The 17,411-nt window shown below is 36.3% G+C and overlaps 1 protein-coding gene across 7 annotated transcripts in view; it reads left to right on the top strand.

Annotated features, from left to right (window-relative positions):
* foxp1b (forkhead box P1b) overlaps nucleotides 1-17,411 on the top strand; it is a 297,917-nt gene that overhangs the window by 185,596 nt on the left and 94,910 nt on the right. For all 7 annotated transcript variants that reach the window (XM_028022520.1, XM_028022525.1, XM_028022522.1 and 4 more), the window contains one exon: nucleotides 13,174-13,296. In XM_028022520.1, coding sequence (XP_027878321.1) covers nucleotides 13,174-13,296 — 123 coding nt within the window. The remainder of the gene's footprint in view (nucleotides 1-13,173; nucleotides 13,297-17,411) is intronic.

Here is a 17,411-nt window from a genome sequence, read left to right as displayed (position 1 = left end):
ATTGTAAGAATTAAATGAAGAATTATTCACATGCAATCGGAGGGACTACAAAAAATAACTCTGAGGTCCACAAATGGCCCCCGGGTCGCACTTTGGACACCCCTGTCCTAAGTATGGAGTTGGAGCGATCAGCTCCAATAAAGCTGATCGCATTGCAAAAAAAAAAAAAAAAATTAATCATTTGAATTTCTCTCTTAGACCGCAACCCCCTTCCTCCATTATTATTATTATTATTATTATTATTATTATTATTATTATTATTATTATTATTATAGTCACAGTTCTGATTACAGACGCTCTCAGTGAGTGCTAGCTAGAGACATCCTCGAAGGAAGCGGGTCCAAGTGGAAAACCATTTGGACCACCCTTTCACCTCATGAAAGTCTCACCCTCTTACTGTGTGTTCTGTCAAATTTTAACTTATAGTTTATATTTATATCTTATTCAGGGATTGTATTACATTATAAAATGTCTTAAATTCATGTACCTAAAATTAAGGCCTTAAAATGTCTTAAACTTGTTTTTAAAAAGTAAGTTAGTCTTAATATTTTGTACCTCAAGCAATTGCAAAATAGTATGACAATAAAAATCCTTAAATATATTAATCACAGGTCTTAAATTTAGTCTTGACATAATTATTTATTTTTGTAAATTCTCCTTTTTTTTTTCCCCGTGGGACTTTTATGTCAGGCAAAAGTGTGAATCACATGCAGGGATCTACACTGCGTTCTGTGAAGCCACTGACATTATAGTTAAATGATAAATAAACTTATTTCTATGATTGAGGCCACCAAAAACTCAGCTAAGGTTAGCTAGCTTGCGAGAATAGATAGCTAGGAAAAAAAGGTTAGCTACTTAGCTTACCTTTTTGCATCTGTTATGGGTAAGTGCAAATTTATCGCTGCAGTTGGCTGGATGATGTTTGTACATTTCTCTGGAGATATAGGTCTTAAATTACATTCATAAAGGTTTTAAAAAGTCTTAGGGTTGAGTTGGTGAAACCTACAGAAGCGCTTGTATCCCCATGTTACATCAGGTAAATTCGATGAAAGCTGAACAGAAAAAGAGCATCTCGGTTGCAGTTTGGGTGGAGGAAAAGATGAAGCGAAGGATTCAACTGAAATCAGACCTGACTGTGTGGCGACGCTCTGAGCTGGGATTTATAAGACACCCAGAGCTGGCTTTAGCAGCAGGAAACCCCAAAGCCTGTAAATAATCCACATGTGCAGACTGCACATAAAGGCATCCAGTACTTAGCAGTTCACTTATCACACAGTGATAGCCTCGGGGACATAAGAGACGCTCTGGCCTCTGTTCACTAATGTGGTATGAAAGTAGATACAGATAAAGATGTGTGTTGTTTATTGAGGAAGTGTTAACATGGGGAGGGGAGGATGTGATCTTTGAACACATTTTAACTGTAGAAAATAAAAAAGAAGATTACAAATGACATGGATACCAAACTGCAATACTTGGTGCACATACCTTGTCATCTGTTTCTGTAATAACAGAATATCAGGAGCAGATCTACAGGGAGGCAAAGGGGGCCAATTGCCCCCTCCTGTAGTACAGTGTTACCTCCCCTCCCCCCACTCAAACTTTTATCCTTAAAGTCATACTTACAAAATCTCTTTTGTCTCGAAGCCTCTTTTAGCCTTGAAATTAAATACTAGTTAACCAAAAATATATAATTGTAGGTAGAATTATAAAAGAGGTAAATAGATAAACAAAATATTGTAACTGAGTTGAAGTAGTAATACTGTGACCAATTTTTTCTCAGGTAAAAGAAAAAGGTAGCTGCTCAAGAAAATACCCAAGAGCAAAAAAAGTAAATGTTGGAAATACACCTGATTTAATATTTAGTAATTTAGTAATGGAATAAATATCCCATGTCACTTGAATATTTTGTAATTGTTTTTTATTTGCATTATTGTTTTTTGTCTTTAAAATACCAGAATTTGCTCATAACTTCCTATTACTCCTCTCAAGTTTAATCAAGGCTTAACGCAGTTCTTGGTTTCTACAGCCATTTATTGTGGACACATCTTACAAAGTCCCCCAAAATGCCGTCAGAACTAAAAACAAAAGGTAACACAAACCCAAATCAGTTCACAATAAATGGAAGAAATAAAAGATACAAATAAACAAAACCGTACCTCATTAGCCGCATTGACTCCAGAGGAATAAAGTTTCAGCTTCTTGAGCTTGAATGCCCCATGTGGCTCTAAGTGCGCCAGCTAATGTTTTCCCGGGCAACACATGGTCCGCGGAACAAAATAAAAAGGTCCCCCCACATTTGAATGTACACTTAACCGAACGTAATGAGCATCAACACAAATTTACTAAAACTACCACACATATTAAACTTAATGTTTAATATTAAATAAACTTTAACTACTGCCACCTTAAACCAGACATCAAAACAATAAACCAGATGCAGTTGTCTTGACAGCAGCTGCACTTCCTGTTCAGGCACTCTGATGATATCTTAAACTTGTCTTTGTTTTCTTCCAAGAGACAGTGACACAATAAATAGATCTTTTAGCATTTTCACAGACTTTTTGTTGTCTATATTTACGTACATACCTATGATGTTTAGCATTGCCGCCCCACCCATGTAGAAGTTTTTACATTTGACACTGCAGAATATAAATGTATTTGTTTTTCTTACATCTTACTGCCTGCAGTAACTGCAGTAACACATAAGTTATCAGTAACACATAAGTTATCAATGATATTACATATCATTGATAACTTATGTGCTATTGTGCTCATGAAGCCAATATGTCTTAATTTGTGTCTTGAGAAAAATACTTTTTTACAGAAAACGGAAAAAAAAATTAAAAATGTACAACAAATCCATCTATTGGCAGATATTTCTGTGGGACATGACTAGAAATTATTTGCAGAAGATTTAACTGTTTGCTGAATTTTTCCATAGGCTATAATTAACATATTTGACAGAAAATACACTTTGGATACTTTGGCACAATACTACTTGACACATTATTGGCTAGCGTTAGCACAGCAACTATTCCAGTGGCTTTTAATTCCCTTGAAGCTGTTTGCCTTTACCTCCAAAAGCAGATAGGGAAGGCTGTGGAAGTTAGCTTCTGCACAAGTACCAAAAAGGTTTCCACTGTGCGTATTAATCCATAATAAAGTATATTTTCAATTGAGCTTTAAAAACAGTTAAATAGCTTCCTAGCAATAACCAACCGCTTTGTTGTTTTTAAAGTCAACACACAGCTTCAGTTATTATAGCTGGAAACTAACAATCAGGCCAGAAATCTGGGTGTGGTGATGGACTCTGACCTGATCCTTCAGAGCCACATAAAGACTATTACAAAGTTGGCCTTATATCACCTGAAGGACATTTACAAGATTAGAGGACTAATGTCTCAGCAAGAGCTAAAGAAACTCATCCATGCATTTATCTTTAGTTGCATTGATTACTGCAACATTGTCTTCACAAGTCTGCCTAAAAAAAACAATCCTCAAGCTGCAGCTAATCTGGAATGATGCTACTCATGTTCTCACTAAAACCAGAAATTTAGAGCACATCATCCCAGTTCTAAAGTCTTCCATTGGCTTCCTGGAGCTCAGAGGATACATTTTAAAATACTGTTTTTACTTTATAAATAGCTGAACAGCTAAGCAACAGGATACATTAAAGATCTGTTGTTGTTGTTGTTGTTATCAACCTTCCAGACCTCTCAGGTCTTTTGGTTCTTTTCTCCTCTGCAGACTCAAACATGGAGAACCAGCATTCAGCTTCTATGCGCCATTAATCTGGGACAAACATACAGAAGTTTGTTAAAACAGCCAAAACACTGAGCACCTTTAAATCTAGACTAAAAACCCACATTTCATGTATTAGTTTTTTTAAACCATAATAAATGAAACACTAACCAACATTTTGATTTGTAATGATGACACTTGGCAACATGTAGTGTTTTAATTGTTTATTGTGTTCTATTTTGCATTGCATTTTTGTGTTGAAATTGTCTATACAAATAAACTTGATTGATTAAAATAGTCAGTTCCAAGCAATTTTAGAGGTGATCTCACTTATTCCAACAATAGCAAATATTAGCTATTGCTGGATGACAAATACTGGTGGTCCACTGTAAAAATTATTCATCAGTAGTTCAAGCCCGTGTTTCAGTTTAAGTAAAAAAAAAAAAAAAAAATGATAATAATGTTGATGAATGGAAGAAGTTGAACATTTTCACATTTTGTCATGTTAAAACCATAAATGTAATTTTTCTCAGTCACTCCAATAATCTAAAACCCCTACATAAAAGCCTGTGCAAGCAGTTACCTTTAAAAGTAAGTTGATGAATAAGTAGAGTTCTGTTTTGTGCAATATAACCTCAGAATAACTAAAGTTGTTTAGTGAAAGCCTCAGACGTTTGTTAAAGAACATCAGATATCAAACTATACAACAATGAGCGAAGGAAACTGCAGATAGACGGAGGATAATGTTGTAGAGATGCTTAAAGAAGAATTAGATTGTTAATATCCCAAGTTTTGAAAATCTCTTAAAGCACTAAGTTGTTAATTTGAAAATATACTATAGAATCCATGCAAACATTCTAAGAGATGACTGTCCACCTAAACTCATTGGCTGAGCAAAGAGAGAATTAGCTACCATACTAAGTAGTACTTGTTTACTGCACCAGTGGTATAGCAAAATTTGTGGAAGAATGAACTGTGGTCAAATTAGATGAAAGTTGACATCTATAACCTACACGCAAAATGTGATTTATGAAGGAAAACTAAATCGCAAATCACTCTGACCCTACCATCCTCATACTGAAACCTGATGATGGCATTACGACCTATTAGAAGTGTAAAATACTGAGGTGGTGGCTCACCTTCCAGCAGGTCATTGACCCTCAAAAAGCACAATCAGAACTGCAGTGGCTTGGTTTAGATCAAAGAATATTCATTTAAGTCCAGATCTAAATCAGATTGAAAATATGTGGCCAAACATAAAAACTGATGGTTTCCATTCAGTCTGAGCGTGAGCTATTATGTAAAGAATGATAATAAATGTACAACACCCCCAAAAGACTGGCCACTCTAACTATGTTGAAATGTTGTCTTATAAAGTATTTATTCCCAGGTTTGAGTACATATATAAGTAAAACCTAATTTCTAATTTTTGATTTCATGTCAGTCATGTATGTGTTGCTTAGCATCAATAAATTGGAAACAGTAAAACCAGGAGTGTCTCGTTGTAGAATGAGGAAACGGTGAAATGCATGAAAACAGCACAACCAGACTGCAGTGACTTGATTTGGATCAAGCCTCAGTGTTTCAAAAAGCAGTTTTTTGAAACAGTCCACCTAGACTGCATTTGAAACACTGTATTTTAAAATAGTATTTCAAAAAACTGTTTCTCACAAGTTAGCAAACTACATTTTAGCTATGTCAAGTAAGCTTTAAGGTCAGAGGAATAACAAGTAGAAACTCAAAAATTTCCTACTGTTTATTTAAATCTAACATATGTTCATTTCCATTTGATCACACTGCAGTTTTGAAATCTGTACCAGGTGTCCTGAACCTATTGAATGTTAGATCAAAGCAGACCATATTCAGAGGTGACGGAGGAGGAAGCAGAACGCTCTGAAAGCACTCATGTAATTCTTCACAAAGTGTTATTGTTGCCCAGTATTAGACCTCCTGAAGGTATGTCACTTCCACTGCTCTTTTTAAAAACACAAGCTTGATGGCGGCATTCCAAGTCAGGCCCACCAGACATTTAAATATGCTCACATGACGGTGTTTTTGTTTATGTATCAATGAGATGAGTGTTGACTTTTTATACAGCTATGGAACTCAGATTGTGCAAAGCTACGTTTGGCATATTATTCCACTTATAATTTGGCATTTGTCCCTAGTTATAAGTGAAATAATCTGTCAGTGAAACTAATACTTTTTCATTAATATTAAGGACTTATTGACTTAAAACAATCTTCTACATCTTACTGAAAAGGTACTTGTCAATTATTTTTATGCAATTTGAAGTGTGATACTATATTTGGACTTGAAACTAGACCAAAAATACTTGTTGAGATTTTGTGTTTTTACAGTGAAATTCTTTTCCTTAGATAGGCAAACACAAACGTTATGTGTACCCACATTTTTTACTTAAAATCACAGAATTATAGGTGTACTATTTTTTTAAATCGATGTCAATCAGGTCAATATTGAGATGTAAATTATTAATTAATATTTTAGTAAGCATGAAGTTCTTTATTTGAAGCAGAATTGTTCAAGATAGGTAATTATTGAAAAAGTGCTTAAAGTACTTCAATGAGCTGAAACTTAAAAACACTGTTGGGATAAATAAAATGAAGTGATAAAATAGAAGAAAATCAAATTAAAATGTGCAAATAATTTAAGAGCTAAATATCTGAGCATTTTATTACATTCATAAAGAACATTAAATACATTACATTCCTTCAATATTATAAGCAGTATTAAACGTAGCTATCATTTCGACTCGATCTTTGCGCCTTTTTGTGCTTTTTCAGCATTTCAAATCACTGTATATTAGAATCAGTAACAAATGTACTATTGCAAGTGTTGTGGCAATATCGGATCATCTGCTTCAAGAACATGTACAGTTTCTTTCTGTGTGTAACTCGCATCGATTGCTGTTCAAAATCCAGCCAATCAACCAACACTACTAAAAATACAATTTTGTTTTTCAAGGACTTAAGAAGCACGTCCCTTAACCTTTACAGTTGTTTCCAGTGACTCACTGTGTTTTTTCCTTTTTGAGAGTTTTCTTGAAGTGATCTGGGTTTAACAAAAACAGCTAGAATGTTTAACTCTGTTTGTAATATTAGCAACAAAAAGATTAGCTATCTATGTGCCATAGCCTTGTTTGAATTAAAAGTATAACAATATGCAACTGCTGCAGGTTATTGCAGAGCAAGACATTTCACAAGGCATTTTTGAAAATCCATCACTTTCTGAACCACAACAAATTTGCAAACCAGGATTATAGTTTCATGTCGGAGCACTGGGAATGATTCAGGGCTTAACTTAGGACACTTTCAGTGTCTGAGACTTTTTTTCTTTTCCTCCATTGATCGATTGCTGTCACTGGATAAGTATGATAAAGACTAACATCATGGTTCCATATTCCTTTTTTATACCCAAATAATTCATATACTCAAATGTCCAATGTGGCAAAAGATCAAAATAGAGAGAAATGGAGTGAAGCATCTTTTCCCCTCAGTAAGTACTTAGACAGTGAGGAGTGTTGTTTTCAGTTAAACCTGGTGGGGCTTATGCTGACTGATTTGAAAAATATCTCATTTTCAAGCCCTTCAAAGCAGCTGGTCATTGTGAAATTTGTCATATTCCGATATTCTGAGGGTATCTCTCTGCATCCCTAGATGACAGAAACTCTTTCGCCAACAGTCTTTTATCCATGTACTTATTTTACAATGTTTCTTGGTGGAAAGTACTTTTAAAAACTGTAAAAATTGGCCATAGCAACAAACCTTTTCATAAAGTGCTCTCTACGTTTCTTTTATATTGACAACTGTGGAGAAAGACTTCCCAGAAATTGATCTTTCCATTCATTACTGTCTGAACTTCCTACCATAGCTTGTTGACTCAACTCTGTGTTCGAACACCCTTGACTGTAAACTCAGATGCACAAGCACACACAGACACACAGACATGTTGTACACACATTTTACTGCATGTGTCATCAGATAGTGGAAAAAAAGATACAAGTGAACACTCAAGCTACACCAGGCAACACCAACCACCTTTGGGTGTACTAAACGATATTGTGGCTGTGTGTGTTTCTTTCTTATTTTTATTAATTATAATAGTTTGCCAGAACTTGTGGGATTACATTTGTAAGATGTTTATTATTATTATTATTATTATTATTATTATTATTATTATTTTGGCCACTTTAAGATGATTACCACCGTTCCCAAATGTACACTATTATAACTTGTTGTTTTACATATTGTTTGCAATTATTTCTGTATGTAGATCCTTCTAATTAAAGGAATCAATTTATTTTCTTAGTTCAAACTTCATGTTATTGTTACCTTCCTAAACTAATCATTTATTTTTTTCCAAAAGTGATTTTTTTTGTCTAAATCATCTTTTGGCAAAAATTGTACTCAGGTCATTATTTATATGTGAAATGTATTCACTTAAAAAGATGATTCTAAATGAAAACATTCAAACACTATAATATCACCCGTTTTTCATAATTTCCCACTCTCCTCTGCCCAACATCTTAATTGTATGGATACTTCCAGTTTTTCTGTCACATTTAAAGTTGTTTTTTGGAGTAAAAACCCAGTACCTGAAATGTAAGATGTAAATATTGGCCCTGGCGTGGGAGTGAAACTTGCTCACAAACTTCTTACTTTGAATCTGAAGACTTTCTATATGAGTGTCCGTGCTTTGAAGGGGAGTTTCCCCAGCGAATTTCAATGCAAAACAACACAATTAGGTATGCAGAACAAAATGTGTTTGTCCCTGCATGAGACACATCCAGACTGAGGCAGAAAGAGAAGTTGCTTTTTTGTTCTTTTTCTGCTGCTTCTGAGTTAAGTTTGGTCAAACGCAGCGTGGCCTCTCTCTGTAGCCTGCGGTTGTATTTGTGCCTCATGATATCATCCCACCGCCGTGTGTCTGGGAGGGGTCAGTCTGCACAACCCACACACAGGCCACCACACAGCTGTTGGTTTCAACTGCCTCTGTGCCTCTAAACTTTTACTGGCACCAAGCCCTCGCCTGTATCTGTTTTTGTCTGCGCTCACCCCAACCTTTTTTTCTGTTTCCTTGTTGATAACTTACTTTCACACAGTCTTTAACGGGTTTCACTCCCTTTTTCACATGTCGCTCTTTCACCTCTCTGCCGGCTTTTCTTACCGTTAAAAAAAATGTTCCAATGAGCGTTTTTTTTTTGTTTGTTTGTTTTTTGAACCAATTGTTAAAAGTCAACGAATAATTGAAAAGAAGAGGTAGAGATGATCTTATGTGGTTGATGAGTTTGGTTGTGGGCGATCTTCTTGGGGGAACACGGAAAGAATGAGGCAGCTTATTTACTCAGATGGTTTACTGGTGGAGGTGTGAGGGCCGGCCAGCACACTGTGGGAACACAACGCTTTGCTTTTCTTGGTATCGCCGGCTATTTTTTGAGACCACTCTGTTTCTCTCCCCAGTGCTCTCCAGCTTTGTTTGCTCTGGATGGCATGTTTGATTATTTATCATATGGGAAAAAAGGGAGTAGCTGGAGCAATAAACATGTGACTGCGCTGTATTTTGTTTTCCACCGAAAAGGCTGTGTCCTTTAGCAGATTTTTGAAGTGGCCATAAAGTCTTTTGTTTGCTTTCTAGTGGGGGAGTTGGGCCGAGCGGAAGGAGGATCAAAAAGTTCAGATTAGCATCTCTGATGGTGTGTTTTTGCTGTAGGTGCAACTTTTCAACAGACAAATATTTAATCTGGATGGCTTTTCTCGTCCCTTGTCTATTGCCAATGAAATTGTTTGGACATCTGTCGGTTGCTTATGCCTGCCTTACATGAACAGGAGAGCATGTAGATGTTTCTGTGATGTCTGAAAATATGCATAACCCTAGAACCTTTTCATTTTTTTATCATCATTTTGGTATGTTATGTAACAAACCACAATAAAGTGATGCATGCATTTTGAAGATAAAGAAAAAAAGATTTATGATTTTCATTTATTTTCTTTTGTTGTTTTTTGCAAATAAAGGTCAGAAATTGCATGAAGTTGTGCCCATTCATGTTTTGCTGACATTAACATCTAAAGACATGTGTTTCTTCTTTAAAAGTGGCTAAAAAAAATGGCTAATGTAAATAAATCTGACTGTAAATAAATATCAAATTTCAGGGATTTTATTTACAGATTATTTGTTGTGCTTGAACACTGACTGGGGCATTCGAATGAATAAATATGATTTGATCTAGGGGTTTGGTGATATTGCCAAAAAATGATATGATGATATGTATTTTAAATACCTTGATAACTATATCACAAATAATATTCCACATGTTCTGTTTTTTCTTTGTTTTGGGAGGATGAGGAGGTATTTATATTTACATTAAAAATATTAATATAAAAATATGTACAAAATCACACAGTTTGCTTAAGGAAAATACAAAATAAATGTAATGTAAAGTAATTTAACAAAAGCAGTCTGAAATCAGCTACCAAATGGAATTAAATACTTAAATACAAAATTAAACTAACTGTTGTGCTTCAGCAGTACATTCGTTTTACAAGATGTTAAAAAGTACTCATATTTTAAAAAATTGCAATAATGTACAAAACTAAGAATCGTGTTTTAATATAAAAGGATATCTTACTTTTAAAAATGCTCAACGACAAAATATATATCGTACATAAAAGCTTGTGCACACTTCCTAATGATCTGGAACTTTGCTTATTTTCATTTCTTCCATCTGTGATGGACATCTCTGTGTTATTGTTTGTAGCCCCCATCCCATGCAGTGCTGATTTCACCGCTTTACCAACAATGTGTGAAATATGATTTTTTTTGTTTTAAGGACTATCTGATTTAGGACATGGAGCAATAAGCACTTTCAACTCTACTGCCCTCATAGCTCAGCACACCTCTGGCCTCATGGTGACCACGGGAGATTAACAAAGGTCAATCATATCAAGTTTTGTGAAAATTGGATGATGCATGTGTGATTTAGAGCCAACCATATGCAAAAGTCGAGGAATTAGAATTTACCATTTACCCACTCCCACATGGTTCAGCCATCAACTAGTGTTGAGAGCAGGATTTACTGTCATGTTCTATGTCATTAAACAGATTTATATCTCCATGAATCAAAGATTAAAAGGAAGAAAACCAGCAGAAAAACAGGTGGCTTCCTGTTGAAAGGGGGTAGAGATAAGGTGATGTCACCATTTGACCATGTGAATGTGATGAGCTCTGGTCTGTTATAACAGAAAGAAAGTTTTATGCAGCCGGAAGCTTGTGTGTGGAAGTTATTCCACCTTATGCTTTTTATGGCCAGTAACCAGATTTTGAGGCACACGCTTTGATGTAGATAACTTTGACCTTCAATCCCTCAAGACTCTGCTGACTGATTCTGAAGTATGTATGTCAAAAGCTGCAGGAAGAGTTTGCTCAGATACAACATGTGTAAAAAAGACTCAATGGCAGCTTTGATCCAAAATGGCTGACTTCTTGTTGAGTTTGGACCACGGCTTCAGGAGACCTTTTGGTTTGTCCTTAGAAGATATGTGTACCAAATTGGGGCAATTGGGGCTAATTTTTTTAAAGATTTCCATAGGGCACTGTGGAGGAATTAGACCACACCTACCAAATATTACACTGTATTCTTGTTGGGGGGGGGCAGATTAAGATTGGTCACAGTGAGATTGGTGCAGCTCAGCTAAAACATGTGTAATTACATGTGTAACATGTGTAAATTAAAATGTATGGCAACTGCGTGACCTCTGACTTTGCTGTATGGCAACTGCGTGACCTCTGACTTTGCTGTGCTGTCATGGCCATGCCCTCCAGCAAAAACTGTGCTTTAAAGCAAGTGAGACGAACATGTTATCTGTCTTCTGAGACAAGATAAACTTGATTAGGTCAAGGGGATCAGAGATGGAACTTTCCAAGAAAAAAAAGCGACTTCCTGTTCTGAGGAGGCAGGTCTTAAATGACATAGTCCACATTGAATTATTGGGAAATCCAACAAGGATGACCAAATTTGGTACAGTTTGACCTTTGCATGTGAAAGTTATAGTGTTTTGTTTGTGATGGCGAGTAAGCCAGGTCCACCGCTTGGCCATGTATCCTAAACGTGCTAAAAGAACTAATTATTTTAATAACTTTTAATCCCCCATCCCATAACTGCATACTGACCGAAATTGAACAGGTAAAAATACCTAGAAGGAGTTTGTTAAAGTTTGAGGTGTGTAAATATCAAAAATGGCCAAAATGTGACCTTTGACCCAAAATAGCTGACTCCCTGTACATTTTAGGTGTTATACCTACGTACTGAATTTCAGATCTGTACAATGTACGGTTTATTCTATCTCACTTTCGGTGCCGCAGAGCAATTTGGCCATACCTGCTTTTGATTTCGTTGAAATCCAAAAATCTTGTGTGGCAGACAATTTTGGTGAGCTTTCCAATATATTAAGGCCTCCTAAGAGCCATGTGAAGTGACAAAGAAATGTTGTTTTTTGGGGGTTTTTTTAAAAAGAAGAAATCCTTCAAATTCAGTAGGTCTTAGCAGCGATTAGCTGCTCGGGCCTAATTGAATATAGTCTCTAAGAGCAGTTTAGTGATATAAATCACACTTCTATATGTGACTAGTGCCCTAAAGAATCTGATTTCAAATAGGTATGTTTTTCAAGAACAGCATTTGTGCTTATGTCATTATGAATGCTGTGTCATGCAGTTACTGTCATACAGTTAGCTAAAAAAGAAATAATAAATATGTTTTATGATCATTTTGTTGTCACAATAGTTACTACAAAATATCATGATAAAATTTCAGGTCCATATAATCGCCACCCTATAATCCTTTGCTGCATCACTTTCACTGTCACATGACCAACCTCCTCATCCTCCTGAAACACAAACAACAAATAGATGGAATACACATCAACTGTTAGCACACTGATACCAATATTTAAAAAAGAAATCTAACATCGGGCTGATACCGATATAAAAAAATAAATCACATTGGCCAATAGCAAAAGAAAACTAAGCCTAACCCTAATATATTATACATCACTAATCTCAACTTCCTGTTATAGTCCAAGCTGGTTTCCTGGATTCCCTTGTATTTAGCTCAATTAACACTTTCCATCATCATCCTCCTATAGAAAAAAAAATGTTTCCCCAAAGTATGATGCTGCCATCACCACCATGTTTCACAGTGGTGATTGTGTGGTTAAAGTTATGTACAGTGTTAGTTTTTCACAATTATTTAATAAAATACAAGTAAAACACAAGAATGGTTGTGGCTGCAAAGTGACAAAGTATAAGAAGATGGCTTTAAAAAGTTGTAATTGGAAGATATTGCCAGACTATCTACTTAATACTTTTCTTTAGCACATTTTTAACCCATTGTTGTTGGGGGGGTTTTCACTCTGACAGGCCTTCCAAGTCGCTCGGCAGATTCTCCTCCAGCAGCAGCAGTCTCAGGTGCAGCTGCAGACTCGACTGAACCCTGGGCGTAAATCTCCCAAACTCAGTGACAAGCAGCAGAGCCAGCTACAGGTAACCTGTCAAAAGCACCATCAGCTTCAAAGACAATCTCCTCTGTATTAACATGGTGTTATCAGGTGGTTTTGCTTATTTTACTTTGTGGTTTGCTGAATTCGGAAAAAAAACAATCTAGTGAACTTTTGTAGCAAGAACACAGTGTGCAAAAAAAAAAAAGTACAGCACAGGGTTAAGTTCACAAACAGGAAATTAGAAGTAGCTGTGCAACATGTGCAGTTATGTATTGGCTACATTATGTGTGATTTAGTATAACATACACATGCCGATGTGAGAAAAAAGATGTAAAGCAGAAATTGTGTGTGAAAATCCGGTTTTTGGATGTAACAAAATTCCAGCCAAAATCATCAACAAATCTTTTCAGACAGGACATAAGTTTGAGTTTAAGGAAAAGAATTCTTTCTTTTTTTTAAAGGGAAGAAGCAAAGAAAAAAGTCTGTGCAAAAAAAAAAAAAAGCAAAGAAATAAGTCAGCCTGTGCTCATCCTTCCAGCTTTTCATCACAATCAGTAGGATTATAGGAAGTGGCAGCTTTCTGCCACCAGCAGCAGGAGGCGCAACAGAGCAGCCCGTCTGGTGGGGTAGATGTTCCAGATTGTGGGGGCTTCAAGTAAAAGCAGGGATAGATGCAGAAAACCGTAACAGTCAAGTGAGTTACAGAGAAACATAAAGATTTAAAGGAAAAAGAATCTTTTTCCATAAATTGGCTTAATCTCATTTGATTTTAATTCCAACATTACCACGTCTGTGATGCAATATTTACCTTAATTTCAGATCACTTGCCTTCAAAGATGTATATCTATGTTTAAGAAAGGAGCGCTTGTGTGCTCCAGTGCGAAATTACAAGTGACTTTAGGGACTTGGTAATTCGTACAGAGGCCCTCATTCTCTGCGTGCACACACATGTGGATATATATAATATTTAATACCTCTTATTATCCCATCAGGGGCAGACTTTTTTTTTTAACAAGCTATTGTTGTAGCTGGGTCTAAAGTCAGGTTGTGGAAAAGCCCCTTTGTTGTGCAAATGTCTTGGAAATTGCTCCGGAGGATGAAATATGACTGCAATAATCTTTCAGTGGTGTGCATATTTGTCAGGATTCCAAAAAAAGTTGAAAGGATCAAACTGAAGTATTTTTTTCCCCTGGACGGTGTGGTGGAGGTTGGCAGAGGGGACCGCGGCAGCAGCGGATTCCAGCGTACAGCCAGTTGTTGGTACATAGTGGAGCCCCAGAGCATCTCCTGCAGACAAAGACTAAATTAAAATTCTAATTTATTAATGTATACAGAGAGCTCGACCAAGCTGTCACTCAGCTATTGAAGAGAGAGAGAGTCTGGCTCGCTCTCCCTCCCCCTTGTTTCACTCCCCACCTCTGTACACTTCTCGTGTGGTAGAGCTCAGTCTTGCCGGAGTGTCTTATTGAATGTTGCAAATTGCCCGCTCTCTAATGTCGTGAGTTGCATTTTGTTGACATTACGCAAAAAAAAAGAAAAGCCACAGGTTCAAACAAGTATTTGTTGATCTCTGAATGATGTATTCTGCTAATTAAATACACCCCACAACCATACACACGTAGGCCAAAGCATTCATGAATAAACATCAGTGTCGTTCTGAGGATGTGTTACGCCTCGTTTGTGTTTCTATTGTTCTTCATGGTGGTTAGATTGTCTCCGCTGCTGGTTGTTTCGTCTCTTCACGTTTTTCTTATGTTTGCAGTTCGTGTCTGCAAAAAACTCAGGGACAAGATGGAGCTCTCTGCCACATAATGTCATGTACTGACAGTTCTGTGGGGGCGTTCCCTACATACTTTGACATTAAGCAACTTAATGGGATTTTTTTGTACTCTACACCAGGCACTATGACATTCTTAAGAAAAAACATTGGGGTTTTATGGTATTATGTATTTTCTGGAAGATAAGGGATTTTTCTGATAGTCCGTTAGACTCGATTTGATTTGAGACCAAAACTGGAACATTTGTTGCATTTTCAGCTGGTGCCATTCTACTTTACACTGCGCTGTGTCAAACAAAGCAAATCCTTTGAAAGACATGTTCACTTCTTCGTCTGTGATGGTGCTCCACCAAGAGCTACTGAAGGAAGAGACACAAAAACATCTGAAGAAGATAGGCTACTGAGCTCAACTTCCTTCTTCATGAAATGTAAACAAGAATGGAGTGGCTTTAAATTTTGGAGTTTGTAGGATTTCTCTTTTGTATTTGACAAAGGACCAGTCATTTCTCCCATTAGCGCTAGCACGTTTGTTTTAGTAGTGTTTACCCAGAATGCCTTGTGCTTAATTCCGCTTTGTGCTTCTTGATTAGTCTCCGATCTGCTTGCTTTCACATGTGCACTCATACCGCCCTAGACTTCACTTCAACCAAACTGAGACGCAGGTTTGTATGCAGACCAGAGTTTGCCTTTTTGGTTCATATTAGTTTGATTACGCATTCACACCTCACCAAATGAACCAGACTTCCTAGGCAAGCAAACTACAGATCAATTAAAACAAACTAAGCAGGGATGGTGTGAATCCACCCTAAGTTGCCCTTTCTTCATAGTTTAACTGGTCCTGCAACTTGAAGTCAGGTGCAACTAATCATGTTTTTTTCTTTTTCAAGACACATTTTTTGACTGCTGCAACTTATTATATTTCTTATATTGATTTAAACAGACTTGAGGATAAACTACTTAGGCTTAGTATAAATATACTGATGTGTACAATTTCACATGTTTTTGCTACCTTGCAATTTATAGACATGGTATAGTGGTTATATTATGCTTGATTGACATACAGCTCTTAGCCAAAAAGCTGTAGTGTACCTTAAGTGATGAATGATGCTACTTTCACTTCCACATTATTACTGGGCTTGTTTTTTACAACCAGGCAATTTTTTGTGAGGGAAAAAGTGTTGTAATTTTCTTTCAGCCAGCTGACAAGCAGTGCATAGGAACAGATGAGATACAGAGAAAACTGCTCACTCCAGTAATTTCTCTAGCATCTCGTAAAAAAGTCTTGAAGGCATAGAAACAATACAAGGGAGAATTTTTGAAAATTTTATAAGCTATGGTTATAAATTGACAGAATATTAGTAGTACAATTAAATTACTTGGGCTGGACGTTATTACTGAAAAACATGTGATTTAAGTATTTCATATCAGTCAATATTGATAATTATTGATTAGTTTGTTATTTTAAATATCTGAAATATTACCAAACTAGTGACATGACTTTTCCTGTTTTATCCAGTTTTTTATACTTGTTGCTTTTTTGTTTATGTTTTGTTTTGTTTTGTTGAGCAGTTATGAAACACTGTAACAAAACATGGAACTGCTGCTGTGCAAGCTACTCAACAGGTTGTTCTTAGGTAACCAAAACCAAGCGAGTTCTTTGATGCCACCAACCTACCTTAGCTGGCTGGGAGAGGTTGAGCAGCTAAAGCCTTTCCTATGCCTACATCCCCCAGAATGCTGTGCTGTACTGGATCAGAGTCCAGTGAAATTATTGAATATTCTATCAGATGTACCATCTGTTGATATTGATCACCTGCCTATTGCAACATATACAGATATTTTTTTTATTTTCCAGCCCTACTTAAACGCTACATAAAATTTGAGTTATGACTAAAATATCTTCATAACTCATGACATTACTACAACTAAAAATCAAAATCTGTAAACAAATTTATATTTGTTTACAAATGTGAAATGGCAAAGAGGAGAATTAAAAGCAGCAGTCAGTTTTATCTCAGTTCCCCTTTATAAAAACTGAGCTCACAGGATCCCCATTTGCACACACAAACATACATACATGGAACATACTCTACCCCCATCACACAGGCCTGAATAATGATTCTCTCTCGAGGTGGACCGGGACATCAAAAGACACGATCCAACAATTATGAGACCATAGTAAAGAGAGCAACTCATAAAAGCACTTGATCTGCAAACGGAGCTCCATTCATCTCAGCCGTCTTCCTATTAGGCATGAACAAGGAGCTGTGCTGGAAGACTTTTTTTACTCATTCGGAGATGTGACTCATTTCCAATTCATTCAAGTCAAAAAAATATATAATGAAGCACATTATATATGAAACATCTGGTTAGAGATGGAA

This window comes from Xiphophorus couchianus, chromosome 7, assembly GCF_001444195.1.
Source record: "Xiphophorus couchianus chromosome 7, X_couchianus-1.0, whole genome shotgun sequence".
In the NCBI taxonomy this organism is placed as follows: domain Eukaryota; kingdom Metazoa; phylum Chordata; class Actinopteri; order Cyprinodontiformes; family Poeciliidae; genus Xiphophorus; species Xiphophorus couchianus.
This window is presented reverse-complemented; position numbering and strand designations above follow the sequence as displayed.